The sequence below is a fragment of the Oncorhynchus clarkii genome, chromosome 4 (assembly GCF_045791955.1).
Source record: "Oncorhynchus clarkii lewisi isolate Uvic-CL-2024 chromosome 4, UVic_Ocla_1.0, whole genome shotgun sequence".
NCBI lineage: Eukaryota > Metazoa > Chordata > Actinopteri > Salmoniformes > Salmonidae > Oncorhynchus > Oncorhynchus clarkii.
Window position 1 is genome coordinate 68172409 of NC_092150.1, and position 17969 is coordinate 68190377.

The following is a 17969-nucleotide window of genomic DNA, read 5'->3' on the forward strand; positions in this document are numbered from 1 at the left end:
TGACATGCAGCACCTAGCATCATCCATCACAGCTGCTTAACCAGATTGGCAGCCCAAACTACAGTGAAACTCTTATAGCCTAGGGATAGCGAACCTGGGGAGTCAGGAGGGCCAATCATCTGTACCCTGACGACTCTTCGTTTTTCTCCCAGCGCCCTCACACCATACATCTGTCAGCCTGTTAACAGTAGCAGCACTCCATTTCACAAATGGGGAAGCCATTGTTTGGACACTGCATGTTTGTGAGTGTTAAGCTGCGAGACTCTCCTGACTCGTCTGGGGGGATTCATGTGCGGGTTGCACGCAGTGTTACAGCAGTAGTGTTGGGGTTGAAGTAATGAGACAGGCAGCCAGAAGGTGTTAATGTCACTCTGGGAAAGTGATAGAACACTTGGGGATGCATTAGGTTTCTGTTGTTGACACGTATAAGTGGCTTACCTCTATCTGTATGGTGAGACGGAGAGAATCAGCTGATGTTTTGGTGGCGATTAAGACTTGTTTTGGTCCTCTTGCTGTTACTTAGATTATTGATTGGTGGAATTAGATTAGTTGGAAATGAGCAGGAGCTTCTCAGCACATGATACTATAATGACTTACTACTGGTCACTAGAGAAAATAACTAATGGTTCAACATGTATTTGCCACTCTGATACCGAAGCGCACTGAACAGTAAACACTATTAACAGCCCACATTTCTAGCAGTATATTTGACCAGAAAATGCATGTGGAGTGGAATGGTAATTGTTTGTTTTGCCAAGTCATGTGTAATTTCACTCTGAGTGTCTCCTGCCTTGGGCCTGTCAGCAGAATGTAGAGGACTGTGGGTAATTAGACTGGGCCTGTGGTCTCTCAGGTCAGTGGGGAGCCGGCCTCCCGTCTCTCAACATGATTGATCAATAACCATTACCCGAGATGGCCTCCCAAAAAGTAATTTTGGCTCAACTAAAGTACATCAGTCATAATTTCCTCTCCAACTTTTTCCTGGTCCTCTTCATCAGCAGTATGTATAGGGCTCTACCTGTCCTCTTCATCAGCACTATGTATAGGGCTCTACCTGGTCCTCTTCTTCAGCAGTATGTATGGGCTCTACCTGGTCCTCTTCATCAGCACTATGTATAGGGCTCTACCTGGTCCTCTTATTCAGCACTATGTATGGGCTCTACCTGGTCCTCTTCATCAGCACTATGTATAGGGCTCTACCTGGTCCTCTTCATCAGCAGTATGTATAGGGCTCTACCTGGTCCTCTTATTCAGCAGTATGTATGACTCTACCTGGTCCTCTTCATCAGCACTATGTATAGGGCTCTACCTGGTCCTCTTCATCAGCACTATGTATAGGGCTCTACCTGTCCTCTTCATCAGCACTATGTATAGGGCTCTACCTGTCCTCTTCATCAGCAGTATGACTGGATCATGTCTTCCTGACCCAGGAACAGTGAAGTAGGAATAGAGAGACACTACAGGGGCTGGAAGGGGCTGGAACACAACATGGCTGTTTCACAGAAAGAGGAAAACCTCAGAGACCACCCTCATCTCTTCCTCTCTTCCTTTAATCTCCTTTGTAGACCTGTGTGATGTAACAGGGAGGAAACCAACACATGTCGTTAATTAGAAAATAACACATTAGAAGAGAGCCCATCAGGCTGTTTGTACAATACCTTCACGGTCCGGTGGGGAAACGCACCAAGGCAGTGTGATCAAAGGAAAGCTCTGGTTTCTTGTTTGTAGCTGTTTCTCTAGTATACATCTCTCTTCTTACTCTGTGTGCCACTTTCTGTGTCTCTGTTTCCATTTCTTTATGTCTTCCCTCTGGGTTTTTGACTTGGTTTGTTTCTAGAATTGATACACACACGGTGTGATGAGGTGAAGGGCGATGTGGGGGTGGGGGGCAGTTCTCTGCCCTTCACCCATGAATAATTGATCAAGAACAGGAAGTGTGCCGCGCGGACCAACTGGAGCGTGGGACCACATCCTGTAAATACCTCCCTCCCTCCCCTCTCTCTCTCTCTCTGTCTCTCTGTCTCTCTGTCTCTCTGTCTCTCTCTCTCTCTCTCTCTCTCTCTCTCTCTCTCTCTCTCTCTCTCTCTCTCTCCCTCCTCCCTTCCTCCTCTCCTCCCTGCCTGTCTGCTGTGTGTCTTATTGACCTGAGCATCCGCGTAGCCCTGGCTCCAGGCGTGGCGTACTGTTAGTAGCAGCTCGGGACGCTGTGTGTGTCCAGAAACATGGTGCTCTATCTGAGCTCCCAGGACTCTGCAGATGGGGTGGCTGCCAGCGGAGCCATGATGCCTGGGACTGAGTTTGGGACTGGATCTGGGGTTTTAGTTGGTACTGTGTCTATGGTTAAGACTAGGTCCAGGGCTGTGGTCGGAGCACGTAAAGACTGCCTGAATGATGGACTGTGGCAGTATATCTGCTGTCAGAAGAGGCCTGCAGTCTCCCTGCCATCATGTAGGTGTGATGATGCTCTCTCTGCTCCCTGGCTCAATGGGACTTCTACTGTTACACTGGATTTGTGTGTTTGTGTGCATTTGTTTTGTGAGGTATAGCGATCTTACCATTTTGTTTCTCAGTCCAGTGACACATTCTTGGGCATTAATCAGAGAATCATGTATGGTCTGTATTTCAGTAACGGGGAAGTCTTGATTAAACATGGTTTATTTAACTGTGGATGCACTGTTGTCGGTCTTTAGCCATAGAAAATGTTGTTAGGATGGATTGTAAAGCCATGCAGCAGAAGTATTTCAGTCCCAGTATGGGATCTAATGATGTGAGAGGATTGAAAAGAGGCGGAAAACTCAGTGCCTATCTTTACAGAGACTAAGTGCTGTTGGGTGCCGGCCAGCCGGGAGTGCTGATCTTACCTGGCTCTGGATACCCTGAATACTGCTACAGAAGCATTTGGGGTGGGGGGGGTGGGGGGGGGGGGTACATAAAGGGGTAGGAAGGTGGTGAAGCCTGTTGGTTCCATTTTGTGGAGTGAGTTGTTGACTGTAGAGTACACACACACACACACACACACAGAGACACACACCGTGGCTGTGTTGATGGAGGGTGCGGTCATCCTGGACGCATGGGCTGTGTCAACATATAAACAGAAGCAGGGCTGACTGTAATTCAGTAATGCTGTGGACAGAGGATGGAGCAAACCTCACCCACACCACCCTGCCTGATGCTATCTGCTCCAGATGGCTAGCTACTAACTTAATACTGCTTGATTTAGTGGTTGGAAAAGGAAACTGCTTTGTTATTAGGTTTGGGTGATTCGTTCCACAACATAAATCGAGACATTGTAGATGAGAGCTGGAGTTTCTTTACTGTTCAGTGCTGGTGTACAGGAAGAAAACACATTTCCCCATGTAGCTACTTATTGTTTCTCATTACATAACGTGATTATCTGAATGCATTGCTCCTAGTCCCATGTCCAAAATTAATTTAGCTCAATTTCTAACTCTCTGCGAGGGGAGGGGCCCTTTCACAACACTGTTACTGTCCAGACAGACATCTCAGGCCTGCTGCCGGTCATGCTCTGGGGGACTGGTGTTGTTTACACTGGGATCTATGAGATACTACTTTATCATCAGAGACCATTTCCGCTGTTTGGTGAGAGTGACCACAGCGCTGAGACTGTCCGTCACACATTTCATTTCCCCTCTCGTTATAACAGGCCTGGGATCCGTTTCTGACTATTTCCCTGCTCACACAAAGCACCACTGGCAGTCATTGTGCTGCAGCCATCATTACCCAGACAACAGCCCTGTTATGGAGTGAGTGGTATCTCTCCTGTCTTCCATCTGTCTTCCTCTCAAACCCATTGCCACTGTTTCCTGCTGTTTAGTGTAGGCGAAGAAAACAGACAGAAAATGTCAGCTCAGCTCAGCTCCATCACATAATTGTCTATACTCTGTACCTCCATACCTGGTAAACAGGGCCCCTCTGAGCTTCAAGGGCCCCCCCATCACCTGTTGAATGCTGCATTGATCCAGAGGCCCATGCCAAAGAGGCCAGGCTGGGTCTATGTGAGCCTTTTAAAGGATACGTTTTCTTTTTGTATGACCAAATCTCTATTTTTGATGTAAATAGCATGTTGTTGAAGGGTCCAGACACCTTTTTTGTGATTTCACTTGTTTTTGATCAACTTAAACCACACCAATAAAGGCTCCAAAATACGGTGTGGTGATGCAGGTCTTTAGACGTTGTACACATGCAATTGTCATTTCGAACTTTATCCACAACACTATATTCCATTTTGTAGCAGTTCATAGGTGGTACATGCTTGTTCAGCAGATCGGCTTGTGGCTGAGGAGTGTACCTGGTGGTTGTGATGGACTGTCACTAGCAGGTCTGGTGTATGGACAGAAGGTTATATAGGAGTCACTGCTGCCAAACCGTTCCAGATCAAATCCGTATTCTTCTCTCAGATCTGGAGCCCTCCCTCTACTCCTCGTTGTCCTGCTCTCTGTCTGTCTGGAATAGCATATCAATGTATCACTGCTCGACACAGACACTAGTCAGCCAGAATACTGACAGCCTCTGACGATTCTTCTCTTTTGGGCAGATCCAAGCCCTCCAACTTCCGTCGACACACTCTTAGTCTGGCCACCCCCGTGGAGGCTTTTCACCTATCGAACGTAGGCTTCACTGAATCACTTAAAACCACTTTAGCATGTATACCTTTTGTCAACAGCAATATATATTTGGTCCCTGACATGTGGAGCTCTCTCACTGATTGATTGTGTGTGTTTGTGTTTTCTTTCGATGACCTTGTCTCTACAATCCCCAGATAATCAATGGTTTTGTCACTCCATGACCCTTTGGCAGCGGTCCAGTGCCGTCAGTGGATATGATTGCTGATTGTTTGGAGTACCTTTGAGAGACGGCTGATGGACAGCTCTGGGAGTGGATCAGACATTAGGTCACAACCCAGCCGGCCGACAGTGAATTATGCTTGAAAGGATCGGTTTGGCCTGAAAAGGAGAAGGAAAGAGAGTTTAGGAGGAGGTAGTTGAAGTGCGGTTTGGGTTTGATCTATCCTGATTTTGAAAGAAATGCTGAGAAACGACTTGGTGGAATAGAAATCAGACTACATTGTCGTCAATGTTTAGGAGTTGAGATTTAAGTTAAAAGCGACGAGTCCAGAGGCCATTTTCTCCGAGCAGATGTGTGACCATCTCTGTGTTCTCTCTACAGGCCCCACGTTGCCAAGACAGAGCCCCCAGAGCCCCCAGGTTCAGAATGGACCTTCGCCAGAGGACCTGGAGATGCAGAGAAGGTAAGATCTAGGCCTACAATGCCAATGAACACAAGAACACTAAACAAAACACTATTCCTCAGCCCAGTGACGTTACACACACTTCTGAGTAGAATTCCCTGTTTGAGTTCAGTGTTTCAATCAAATATGAGCCAATTGGACAGTTGCCCTGCTCGACAGCGCCTGCTCGCCTAAATATATTGATCCAAGTACTTTAGAGTGGATATGGACGGTCTATTGATCCCAAAGCATGTCATCTCTCCAGCCTCACCACTCCCTCAGTCCCCTCCCATATTAACCAGGCGGTGGAGAGTTTGGTTGCCTGCAGGCGGTGGAGAGTTTGGTTGCCTGCAGGCGGTGGAGAGTCTGGTGGTGGAGAGTCTGGTTGCCTGCAGGCGGTGGAGAGTTTGGTTGCCTGCAGGCGGTGGAGACTTTGGTTGCCCGCAGGCGGTGGAGAGTCTGGTTGCCTGCAGGCGGTGGAGAGTTTGGTTGCTTGCAGGCGGTGGAGACTTTGGTTGCCCGCAGGCGGTGGAGAGTCTGGTTGCCTGCAGGCGGTGGAGAGTCTGGTTGCCTGCAGGCGCTGGAGAGTCTGGTTGCCTGCAGGCGGTGGAGTGTCTGGTTGCCTGCAGGCGGTGGAGAGTCTGGTTGCCTGCAGGCGGTGGAGAGTTTGGTTGCCTGCAGGCGGTGGAGAGTCTGGTGGTGGAGAGTCTGGTTGCCTGCAGGCGGTGGAGAGTTTGGTTGCCTGCAGGCGCTGGAGAGTCTGGTTGCCTGCAGGCGCTGGAGAGTCTGGTTGCCTGCAGGCGGTGGAGACTTTGGTTGCCCGCAGGCGGTGGAGAGTCTGGTTGCCTGCAGGCGGTGGAGAGTCTGGTTGCCTGCAGGCGGTGGAGAGTCTGGTTGCCTGCAGGCGGTGGAGTGTCTGGTTGCCTGCAGGCGGTGGAGAGTCTGGTTGCCTGCAGGCGGTGGAGAGTCTGGTTGCCTGCAGGCGGTGGAGAGTCTGGTTGCCTGCAGGCGGTGTTCTCTAACATTTGTATTAAAAGTTTTACCTTTTATTTAACTAGTCAAGTCAGTTAAGAACAAATTCATATTTACAATGACGGCCTACACCGGCCAAACCCGGAAGACGCTGCTCCAATTGTGCGCCGCCCTATGGGACTACCAATCACGGCCGGTTTTGATACAGACTGGATTCGAACCAGGGTGTCTGTAGTGACACCTATAGCACTGAAATTCAGTGTCTTAGACCGCTGCGTCACTCGGGAGCCCAACATTCTTGTACCGGGAGAGGCTGATGGTTGCCAGTTTGTGTTCAGGCACAGCGGCAGACACCCCTGGAGTAGAGCAAAGCAGGGCTGGGTGGGAGGATGATGGGGGGGCTGTGACTAGCAGGCTGTAGCAAACAAGCACCACATCAGCATGTCCGGTGGAATCACAAAACACTTATCCCCTGCTGAGTACAATGGTAAACTTACAGCACAAGGTTAGGAGCTGGCTTAATTCACACACACACACACACACACACACACACACAGACACACACACAGACACACACACACACACACACACACAGACACACACACAGACACACACACACACACACAGACACACACACACACACACACACAAGAGAGAGAGCGAGCGAGGATCTGAAATGGACTGATACTCAGAGGCCTTCTTAATGAAAAGCTATTCTACAGCGAGCCCCTATCACTCTCAGGAGACCTCGGCTAAGGCTTTCTCTCCACTTCTAAAAACCCACTGCTCTAAATCCTCTGAGCCTCCCTCCTGCTACACGCATGCACACTCAATAATGCGTGGCATGAGATCTCTTCCGTATTCATATTCAGCTTTCACAGAAGGTTAAGTGTGTTGTGTTTTCTCGTGGTTAATGCAGTCCGTTCTGCTTTGCGGGTCTTAGAGGGGATATTGTACCTGTAATTGTTTTTCCTTCTCCTTAAACTGACAGACTCCTATTCCCCCGTAGGTAATAGTAATGAGTGTATGCTGCTAACTCTGTATTTCTCTGTGTGGAGAAGAGACCCCCTATTCGTCAGTGGGGGCAGTGCAGTGTAGCATTGTAGCAGCAGTATTAATCTGAGCCAGCTGCTCTCTCACCTGATCACAGAAACCTGTAACATGTTATTTAATTAGATGCAGCCTAATTTCACAGGCCCACACAGGGACTGCCTCCTGTCCTGTCCCTGTGTACACAAAGACGTGGCATCGTGACAATATAACCACCCGGATTGAAGGTGACTGAAGTCAACTCCCTTTCCTCCCATTACCATATCCTGTGTCACAGCAGTTCAGTAGTGAGTGTTGGGAGGTTGGATTGGCCCTGGCCTTCTCTCCTTGTTCTCCAGCCGGTTACAGAGAAATATGCTGTGGATTTAGATATTCTGTCTGACTGACAGGTAGTATAGGGGGAGAGTGCGTGTGATGGTTGTAGTGTCAGCGGCTGGTGGTGGTCAAGGTGCTGTACTGTGTTATGAATGATGAACAGAGTTCTGAATCCTGGTATGGCAGCAGGCAGCAGTATATATCGTCTGCATCTCAGACTGTATAGGAACTGCAGTGATTTGAAGTTAAGACGGAGAGACAAGGTTCTCATTATGGGAACTGGTTCTGTGTGAGTCAGGGACGTTTCAATCCCAGACACCCTGCCCATGGGATTTTTCATTTAACAGCTTTACAGTCAAAAGATAAATCATACATGACATTTGTTTGTTGATGGGCCTAGATTTGGTTTCTTTAGTAGCCACTAGTCGTTATGGACAATTAACCGTGACGATTGTTCAGTGAGTAAGAAAGAATTTGAAGATTCTGTGTGTTTGTGTACGTCTGTTTGCGTGCGTGTGTCAGTCCGGTCGTTGTGTATCTGGCCTTTTTGGTCTCTTTGTGGTCCCTTCCTGTCCCCTAATGAAACCTGCCACCATCATCCAATCATTTATAACTCCGCCAACACATACACTTTGAATGAAATGAATCATCTTGTTTCAGCAGACTCACTGAGACACCAAGGCCTGCTGTAAGGCCACTTGATCATTTAGTTGGCCACAGTTTATTGGTAGCGACTGCCTTGGGAATGTGTCGTCGTATCGTATGTTTGTAAAATCTCTCATCATTCATACCCATCCAGGTTCGACTCAGATGCAGTTACATAGAGTATATCGCATCTCTGGTTCATATCCTGTACTTTAGCCTTTTTTAATGGCCTTGTTCTTAGTGTTACACAGGTGTGCGTGGTTGTGCGTGGGTATGCGCAAGTTTGTACTGGAGAACAAATTCATGAAGTGACTTGTTTATGTTGGAGCCTCGTAAAGTCGACCCAGCCCGCTCTCTGCCATCTGAAAGTCGTGAACTTGTTTCCTGACACGGATTTGATATTAACCCTGTCATTAACAAGCTGGATTATTGCTCCATGCTAACATGCGGCGCACAGACACAGGGAGGGGGGTTTGAGAGGTGGGTGGCCTGGTCCTAATAGGCTTGCTGAGTGATTACCTTGTCTAAAATACTTACAGTACACATTCAGACATATGCCTCAGGGGGAAAACCTTTTCACCATATTCTCCCGGTAAAGAATGTCCCTGGACCGTTCCAAATGTTCTGAATGTTCCCTGGCTGGTGTATGACATCATACAGAGACAATCCTGACATAGCAATGTGTCGGTCTGTGCCATAGCGCCCTACTCTAGTGTTAGAGGAAGCATTCCTTTACTGTGAGTAGTAGGACAACTCCTTGTAAGGATATCTGACCCAATCTTTGTTTCTCTTCCAGAAACGCAAAAGGCCTGAATGTGTTCAAAGGAGTTCTTTTAGTGTGTGTAATGGATCTGGCCCTGAGCCTCCCCCTCATTCTGACTCTTCTGTTCTGGTCCGGCCCTCATCTATATTTAGCTGTTGCAGTCAATGTAACTGGCCTGGGTGCTTAATGCCTGATGTCATCCCGGTGACGCAAACTCACTACAATCCTGCCCGACCAACCCTGGGGAGATGGAGTGGAGAGGGTTGATTATAGGCTACACCCGCGCAGGCTCACACACTTATCCGTACTCTCTCAAAAACATGCACATGCAGAAACACCTCCACACCAGGATGCAAGCACGCACTGGTGAACATACACACACACACACACTTTCATTGAGAGGTCAGTTTACTATCAGGAGCCTACCGACCCCGACCCTGAAAGTGCTTTATTTTTACTAACAATTTTGTTGGTCTATAATTCCGCCTTAGATTTAGCCTGAAGGTCAGGCATGCTTAACCATGAGCTCACACTCTAATCTTTAGTGATAGGTGTATTTTAAAGGTCACTGTTGTTTTCTTTCCTTTTATAAATAACCCCAATGATTAAATGACTGTCTGTTCATAGTAGCTTTCCAATACACCCATCCATCATCGAGCCTTGTCGTGGAATAGCCTAACACCACCAGGGTTAAGAACTGTTCTGTGGTCAGTGCTGGTGACCCTTCAGTAATGCAGAGGTCCAGTTTGTTCTTGTTCCAGAGCTGATCTCTGCTCTGTGTGCCTCTGCTCTGTCTACAGTTAAAACTAGTACTGTCTGCAACACTACACCTGGCTGCTTCCTCTCTGCTTGGAATATCTTAATAAAATACTGATTGCCAAGGGAACATATGTCAAATGAAAAGGAGGAAAGGGGTGAGAGAGGGATAGCGAGCAAAAGGCCCAGCTGTTGACTCGTAGCTCCAGCTGGACAGACTAGTGGCGTGGACTCAGCCAAACAGCTCTCTCACTACTCAGCTATGGCCTCAGGGCAGCACATGGTATCCCAGGGATCAGTGTGTGTGATTGAGTGTACAACACATTAGGAACACTTTCCTAATACTAAGCTGCACCCTCTTTTGCCCTCAGAACAGTCTCAATTCGTCGGGGCATGGACTCTACAAGGTGTCGAAAGTGTTCCACAGGGATGCTGGCCCATGTTGACTCCAATGCTTCGCACAGTTGTGTTAAGTTGGCTGGATGTCCTTTGGACATCCTTTGGATGGTGGACCATTCTTGGGAAAACTGTTGAGCTTGAAAAACCCAGCAGCGTTGCAGTTCTTGACTCACTCAAACCGGGGCGCCTGGCACCTACCCTGTTCAAAGGCACTTAAATCTTGTCTTTCCCATTCACCCTCTGAATGGCACACGTGCACAATCCATGTCTCAATTGTCTCAAGGCTTAAAAATCCTTCTTTAACCCGTCTCCTCCCCTTCAGCTACACTGATTGAAGTGGATTTAACAGGTGACATCAATAAGGGATCATAGCTTTTCAGCTGGATTCACCTGGTCAGTCTGTGTCATGGAAAGAGCAGGCGTTCCTAATGTTTTGTACACAGTGTATGTGTGTGAGGGGAAAGAGCAATAATGTTGAAATCCCATTGACATTACGTCCCACAATGACACACAATTCTTGAAAGGCCACATGAAATCAGCCCTGCTTGTTTGTATATCCATCTCTTAAATCCATTCTGTGCTCTGTCGTGCATTGCTACGTCTACTATTTCTGTCTTCTTTTTTTTTTCCACCACACATAATAAATAAATATTCAGATTTCTCTCCTTGGTCAGAATGTTGCTGGTTGTGGTTTCCAGAGGATTACAAAGATGTGGATTTTGTTTTTCTACTTACCCCCCAATCCTCAATCCCAGTCCGTCTGAAGACGCCACAGACACCACAGCCATGGGAAGACTGTTAGGCGCCTCTTTATACGTACCGGGGATTCCCAATATTAACCTACCGATAGATGGAAAAAGACGAGCTGGAATAATGGGGCATATAAATAACTGGTGTGAAGCGATAGCAGGTTGGCTGTAGCGCTGCAAGTGCTGAGACCAGAGGCTGATCTCCTTCATACTGATGCAGGGAGATTGAGGAGCTTTTCTATGCTGCTTGACATTGAGATCACACGGTAATAGTGGTGGAGGGACAGCTTCAAACACCTGCAGCTGTGGCAGCACAAAACATTAGGAACACCTTCCTAATATTGAGTTGCACCCCCTTTTGCCCTCAGCACAGCCTCAATTCGTCAGGGCAGGGACTCTACAAGGTGTCAAACGTTCCACAGGGATGCAGGCCCATGTTGACTCCAATGCTTCCCACAGTTGTTTCAAGTTGGGTGTCCTTTGGGTGGTGGACCATTCTTGATACACACAGAAAACTGTTGAGTGTGAAAAACCCAGTAGCGTTGCAGGTGTTGACACACTCAAACCGGTGTGCCTGGCACCTACTATTATACGCTGTTCAAAGGCACTTACTGTGCATTCGGAAAGTATTCAGACCCCTTGACTTTTTCCATAATTTACAGCCTTATTCTAAAATGTATTAAATTGTTGTTTCCCGTCATCAATCTACCCCATAATGACAAAACAAAACCTGTTTGTTTTTTATTTAGACCCTTTACTCAGTACTTTTGGCAGCAACCTACAGTCTTGAGTGTTCTTGGGTATGACGCTACAAGCTTGGCACACCTGTATTTGGGGAGTTTCTCCCATTCTTCTCTGCAGATCCTGTCAAGCTCTGTTAGGTTGGATGCACAGCTATTTCCAGGTCTCTCCAGAGATATTTGATCAGGTTCAAGTTTGGTCTCTGGCTGGGCTACTCAAGGACATTCAGAGACTTGTCCCGAAGCCACTCCTAAGTTGTCTTGGCTGTGTGCTTAGGGTCGTTGTCCTGTTGGAAGGTGAACCTTTGCCACAGTCGGAGGTCCTGAGCACAGGTTTTCATCAAGGATCTCTCTGTACTTTGCTCCGTTCATCTTTCCCTTGATCCTGACTAGTCTCCCAGTCCCTGCTACTGAAAAACATCCCCACAGCATGATGCTGCCACCACCATGCTTCACCATAGGGATGGTGCCAGGTTTCCTCCAGATGTGATGCTTGGCATTAAGGCCAAATAATTCAAACTTGGTTTCATAAGACCAGAGAATCTTGTTTCTCATGGTATGAGAGTCCTTTGGGTGCCTTTTGGCAAACTCCAAGTGGGCTGTCATGTGCCTTTTACCGAGAAATGGCTTCAGTCTGGCCACTCTACCATAAAAGCCTGATTGGTGGAGTGCTGCTGAGATGGTTGTCCTTCTGGAAGGTTCTCACATCTCCACAGAGGAACTCTGGAGCTCTGTCAGAGTGACTATCGGGTTCTTGGTCACCTCCCTGACCAAGGCCCTTCTCCCTCGATTGCTCAGTTTGGCCAGGTGGCCAGCTCTAGGAAGAGTCTTGGTGGTTCCAAACTTCTTCCATTTATGAAGGATGGAGGCCACTGTGTTTTGGGGGACCTTCAATGCTGCAGACATTTGTATGGTACCCTTACCCAGATCTCTGCCTCGACACAATCCTGTCTTGTGGGACCTTATATAGACAGGGGTGTGCCAATCCAAATCATGTCCAAATAATTGAATTTACTACATGTGGACTCCAATCAAGTTGTAGAAACATCTCAATGGAAACAGGATGCACCTGAGCTTACTTTCCCGTCTCATAACAAAGGGTCTGAAATCATATTCAAATAAGGTATTTGTCTAAAGCTGTTTTCGCTTTGTCATTATGGGTTATTGTGTGTAGATTGATGAGGGGAATTTTAAAATATATATATTTTTAGAATAAGGCTGGAACGTAACAAAATGTAAAAGTCAAGGGGTCTGAATACTTTCCGAATGCACTGTAAATATTTTCTCCTGCCCATTCATCCTATGAATGGCACACACACACAATCCATATCTCAATTGTCTCCAAGCTTAAAAATCCCACTTTAATCTGTCTCCTCCCCTTCATCATCACTGATTTAAAGTGGATATAACAAGTGACATCAATAAGGAATCATAGCTTTCACCTGGATTCACCTGGTCAATCCATGTTTCTAATGTTTTGTACACAGTGTACAATGGGGCAAAAAACGTATTTAGTCAGCCACCAATTGTGCAAGTTCTCCCACTTAAAAAGACGAGAGAGGCCTGTAATTTTCATCATAGGTACACTTCAACTATGACAGACAAAATGAGAAAACAAATCCTGAAAATCACATTGTAGGATTTTTAATGAATTTATTTGCAAATTATGGTGGAAAATAAGTATTTGGTCAATAACAAAAGTTTATCTCAATACTTTGTTATATACCCTTTGTTGGCAATGACAGAGGTCAAACGTTTTATGTAAGTCTTCACAAGGTTTTCACACACTGCTGCTGGTATTTTGGCCCATTCCTCCATGCAGATTTCTTCTAGAGCAGTGATGTTTTGGGGCTGTTGCTGGGCAACACGGACTTTCAACTCCCTCCAAAGATTTTCTATGGGGTTGAGATCTGGAGACTGGCTAGGCCACTCCAGGACCTTGAAATGCTTCTTACGAAGCCACTCCTTCGTTGCCCGGGCGGTGTGTTTGGGATCATTGTCATGCTGAAAGACCCAGCCACGTTTCATCTTCAATGCCCTTGCTGATGGAAGGAGGTTTTTACTCAAAATCTCACCATATATGGCCCCATTCATACTTTCCTTTACACGGATCAGTCGTCCTGGTCCCTTTGCAGAAAAACAGCCCCAAGCATGATGTTTCCACCCCCATGCTTAACAGTAGGTATGGTGTTCTTTGGATGCAACTCAGCATTCTTTGTCCTCCAAACACGACGAGTTGAGTTTTTACCAAAAAGTTATATTTTGGTTTCATCTAACCATATGACATTCTCCTAATCTTCTTCTGGATCATCCAAATGCTCTCTAGCAAACTTCAGACGGGCCTGGACATGTACTGGCTTAAGCAGGGGGACACGTATGGTACTGCAGGATTTGAGTCCCTGGCGGCGTAGTGTGTTACTGATGGTAGGCTTTGTTACTTTGGTCCCAGCTCTCTGCAGGTCATTCACTAGGTCCCCCCGTGTGGTTCTGGGATTGTTGCTCACCGTTCTTGTGATCATTTTGAGCCCACGGGGTGAGATCTTGCGTGGAGCCCCAGATCGAGGGAGATTATCAGTGGTCTTGTATGTCTTCCATTTCCTAATAATTGCTCCCACAGTTGATTTCTTCAAACCAAGCTGCTTACCTATTGCAGATTCAGTCTTCCCAGCCTGGTGCAGGTCTACAATTTTGTTTCTGGTGTCCTTTGACAGCTCTTTGGTCTTGGCCATAGTGGAGTTTGGCGTGTGACTGTTTGAGGTTGTGGACAGGTGTCTTTTATACTGATAACAAGTTCAAACAGGTGCCATTAGTACAGGTAACGAGTGGAGGACAGAGGAGCCTCTTAAAGAAGAAGTTACAGGTCTGTGAGAGCCAGAAATCTTGCTTGTTTGTAGGTGACCAAATACTTATTTTCCACCATAATTTGCAAATAAATTAATAAAAAATCCTACAATGTGATTTTCTGGATTTTTTTTCCTCGTTTTGTCTGTCATAGTTGAAGTGTACCTATGATGAAAATTACAGGCCTCTCTCATCTTTTTAAGTGGGAAAACTTGAACAATTGGTGCTGACTAAATAATTTTTTGCCCCACTGTATGTATTTGTGTTGTGTTAGTGTCCAACACACACAGGGCTGCTGTTGGACAAAAACGAATTCCCCTCCTTGACTAGTGTTCTGATCTGGTCTCCTGCACTTGGCTAGGGGGACACGTGGTAGTGACTGTGAGCTGTAGATTTGGACTGAGTCCTTTACAGAGTAGCTCCATATGGACTAACTGGGCATCAGTCCACACAGACAAAACTGTTCAGGCCTCTGAGCCAATGAGGAAAGCTGCTCTGACTGACTGGACTGTGGGCTTTCCAGGCTTTGTGATTCTGCAGCTATGCTTTCCTTGGCTGTCGGAATAAAGGATAACAGCATCACACTGTTGCTACACCCAAAAGCTTGGACTGTTTGCAATTTGTTCTCATACCACTCCAAAGACGCTTACTCGTCAATGCAGAATTTTCTCTGTTTGTGAAAAGGATGTTCTGTAACTGTAAACCATGTTGCCTAACATCTGCTCTTGCCCCAACCTTGGTTCTAATTTGGTTCTAATTTGGTCTTCATTTCTATTCTGCCCTCGTCCTGAGGCATTCATACTGTCAAGTCCCCCCCCCCTCCCCTGCACAGTTCTGACTGGTTTCCTACTGTCTAAATAAGTCATTTGTTAAACACATTCGTGATTCTTTTTTTCTTGTAAAATAGAGCCCAAGCTTCTTTTTTAAATTTTTTTTGTCAATAGTATTAAGTTGTTGGAAAACGTTCGGATTCAGGCCGTGTTCCGCCTACACTCCCTTAGCAACCGTTCCCCAGGCAACGCATGTCGGAAACTGAGACGCCAGTAAATGGATCAGCAAGGTTTTTCACATCTTTGAAGCCTTCATTCCCTTAAGTGGGAGAGAGGCAAAGTCCGAGACAAATCCAGCCTTTTTCCACTGGGCTCGTTGTGTATGTTGGTCTCCTGTGAGAAAGTGAGGGAAATTCTGTGTTTGTGTGTTGACATGCGGTGAGGCAACCTTTGATCATTTCTCATCTGGTTCCATTCTTCTATTCAATAGGACCTGCAGGGAGCTCCCTTCTCTCTCAGCAAGACTGAGATGTATTGTTAATTCTCCATTTTGGCCCACTATGATAATACATTGCATTGTTAATTCTCCATTTTGGCCCACTATGATAATACATTGTATGGTTCAACAGTCTTAGAGATATAGTTGTCATATCCCAAAAAGCTTCTATATTGGAATGAACTCGGTCGTTCAGCTAATGGGTACATTATACACTAGTACTCAAACTGACATCCCTGTTTTCTTAATGATCCCTCATCTGAGAAGGCTGATGACCTTACTGCTTCAGAATATCCATGTTTAACTCAAAGAGAACATTGCTCCAACAAGACGTCCCTCCCTTGAAAGTTACACTGGATGTAAACTAATCGCTGTCCCCTTGGGCGGACTGCCTGCCATTCGCCGTCTCAGCTTCTCCGTCTTAACTCCCCTCCCCTCCATCTCCCCTCTCCTTCCCTCTCTCCCCTCCATCTCCCCCTCTCCTTCCCTCTCTCCCCGCCATCTCCCCCTCTCCTTCCCTCTCTCCCCTCCATTTCCCCCTCTCCTTCCCTCTCTCCCCTCCATTTCCCCCTCTCCTTCCCTCTCTCCCCTCCATCTCCCCCTCTCCTTCCCTCTCTCCCCTCCATCTCCCCCTCTCCTTCCCTCTCTCCCCTCCATCTCCCCCTCTCCTTCCCTCTCTCCCCTCCATTTCCCTCTCTCCCCTCCATCTCCCCCTCTCCTTCCCTCTCTCCCCTCCATTTCCCCCTCTCCTTCCCTCTCTCCCCTCCATTTCCCCCTATCCTTCCCTCTCTCCCCTCCATCTCCCCCTCTCCTTCCCTCTCTCCCCTCCATCTCCCTCTCTCCTTCCCTCTCTCCCCTCCATTTCCCCCTCTCCTTCCCTCTCTCCCCTCCATCTCCCCCTCTCCTTCCCTCTCTCCCCTCCATCTCCCCTCTCCTCCATTTCCCCCTCTCCCCTCCATTTCCCCCTCTCCTTCCCTCTCTCCCCTCCATTTCCCCCTCTCCTTCCCTCTCTCCCCTCCATCTCCCCCTCTCCTTCCCTCTCTCCCCTCCATCTCCCTCTCTCCTTCCCTCTCTCCCCTCCATCTCCCCCTCTCCTTCCCTCTCTCCCCTCCATCTCCCCTCTCCTCCATTTCCCCCTCTCCTTCCCTCTCTCCCCTCCATCTCCCCCTCTCATTCCCTCTCTCCCCTCCATCTCCCCCTCTCCTTCCCTCCTCTCCCCTCCATCTCCCCCTCTCCTTCCCTCTCTCCCCTCCATCTCCCCCTCTCCTTCCCTCTCTCCCCTCCATTTCCCCCTCTCCTTCCCTCTCTCCCCTCCATTTCCCCCTCTCCTTCCCTCTCTCCCCTCCATCTCCCCCTCTCCTTCCCTCTCTCCCCTCCATCTCCCCTCTCCTTCCCTCTCTCCCCTCCATTTCCCCCTCTCCTTCCCTCTCTACCCTCCATTTCCCCCTCTCCTTCCCTCTCTCCCCTCCATCTCCCCCTCTCATTCCCTCTCTCCCCTCCATCTCCCCCTCTCATTCCCTCTCTCCCCTCCATCTCCCCTCTCCTTCCCTCTCTCCCCTCCATCTCCCCCTATCCTTCCCTTTCTCCCCTCCATCTCCCCCTCTCCTTCCCTCTCTCCCCTCCATCTCCCCCTCTCCTTCCCTCTCTCTCCTCCATTTCCCCCTCTCCTTCCCTCTCTCCCCTCCATCTCCCCCTCTCCTTCCCTCCTCTCCCCTCCATCTCCCCCTCTCCTTCCCTCTCTCCCCTCCATCTCCCCCTCTCCTTCCCTCTCTCCCCTCCATCTCCCCCTCTCCTTCCCTCTCTCCCCTCCATTTCCCCCTCTCCTTCCCTCTCTCCCCTCCATTTCCCCCTCTCCTTCCCTCTCTCCCCTCCATCTCCCCCTCTCCTTCCCTCTCTCCCCTCCATCTCCCCTCTCCTTCCCTCTCTCCCCTCCATTTCCCCCTCTCCTTCCCTCTCTACCCTCCATTTCCCCCTCTCCTTCCCTCTCTCCCCTCCATCTCCCCCTCTCATTCCCTCTCTCCCCTCCATCTCCCCTCTCATTCCCTCTCTCCCCTCCATCTCCCCTCTCATTCCCTCTCTCCCCTCCATCTCCCCCTATCCTTCCCTCTCTACCCTCCATCTCCCCCTCTCATTCCCTCTCTCCCCTCCATCTCCCCCTCTTATTCCCTCTCTCCCCTCCATCTCCCCTCTCATTCCCTCTCTCCCCTCCATCTCCCCTCTCATTC

The 17969-nt window shown here is 48.2% G+C and overlaps 1 protein-coding gene across 8 annotated transcripts in view; it reads left to right on the forward strand.

Annotated features, from left to right (window-relative positions):
• The window catches only part of LOC139407170 (protein enabled homolog), a 158625-nt gene that overhangs the window by 110997 nt on the left and 29659 nt on the right, over positions 1 to 17969 (forward strand). For all 8 annotated transcript variants that reach the window (XM_071150695.1, XM_071150690.1, XM_071150693.1 and 5 more), the window contains one exon: positions 5188 to 5269. In XM_071150695.1, coding sequence (XP_071006796.1) covers positions 5188 to 5269 — 82 coding nt within the window. The remainder of the gene's footprint in view (positions 1 to 5187; positions 5270 to 17969) is intronic.